This window comes from Cystoisospora suis (genome assembly GCF_002600585.1).
Source record: "Cystoisospora suis strain Wien I chromosome Unknown contig_5249, whole genome shotgun sequence".
Taxonomy (NCBI): Eukaryota; Apicomplexa; class Conoidasida; order Eucoccidiorida; family Sarcocystidae; genus Cystoisospora; species Cystoisospora suis.
The window spans coordinates 12,547-13,121 of NW_027158040.1; the positions used below are offsets into that span (position 1 = coordinate 12,547).

Below are 575 nucleotides of genomic sequence, written 5' to 3' on the forward strand. Positions count from 1 at the left end.
AATCTATCTGCCTATCTATCTTTTGGTCTGTCTACTTAAGTTTGATCTATCTGTCTATCCCTGTCTGTGTCTTTACCTGTCTGTATGTAGGGCAGCAGATGTTGCTTGTAGTTCTGTAGAGAATTGGGAGATTGGAAAATCTAAGTCCTGTTTATGAACGTGCATGTATGTGTAGGTCTATTTCTATAGACCCCTCTCTGCCCGCATGTATCTGTAGATCCGAATAATATCTGTACGTCACATAGCGTCTTTACTGTCCATTTTTGAAGTGCATATACAGCTGTCTGCTTCGAGTCTATTCGGTGCGAGCGCATGCAACTCCTCTATATGAGGCTTCGGGATGGAAACTTCCTGAGAAGACATCGTCTCTCCGTAGTACACATTCTACTTGCTCTTCTTCGAGTTGCTCGGTCACAAGGAGTATCTCGTCTCTTAGTCTCTCAACTTGTCTGTTTTGTTTCGTGCGGTTTCTTTCTCTTCTTCCAGCTGTTCCTGTCCTATTTGGATCAGCCGTCCTGAATCGTGGAATCACACAACTCTTAGATGCTGTTAATCTTCTTCTTCCTTCTCCTCTT

General features: G+C 43.3%; 1 protein-coding gene across 1 annotated transcript in view; it reads left to right on the forward strand.

The window, feature by feature from the left end:
- Window positions 1-569, forward strand: part of CSUI_009042 (elongation factor g c-terminus domain-containing protein) — a gene marked incomplete at its 3' end in the record, with an annotated part of 1,180 nt that extends 611 nt beyond the window's left edge. The window contains exon 2 of the mRNA XM_068069161.1: window positions 487-569. Coding sequence (XP_067918866.1) covers window positions 487-569 — 83 coding nt within the window. The remainder of the gene's footprint in view (window positions 1-486) is intronic.
- Between the last annotated feature and the right edge of the window lie 6 nt (window positions 570-575).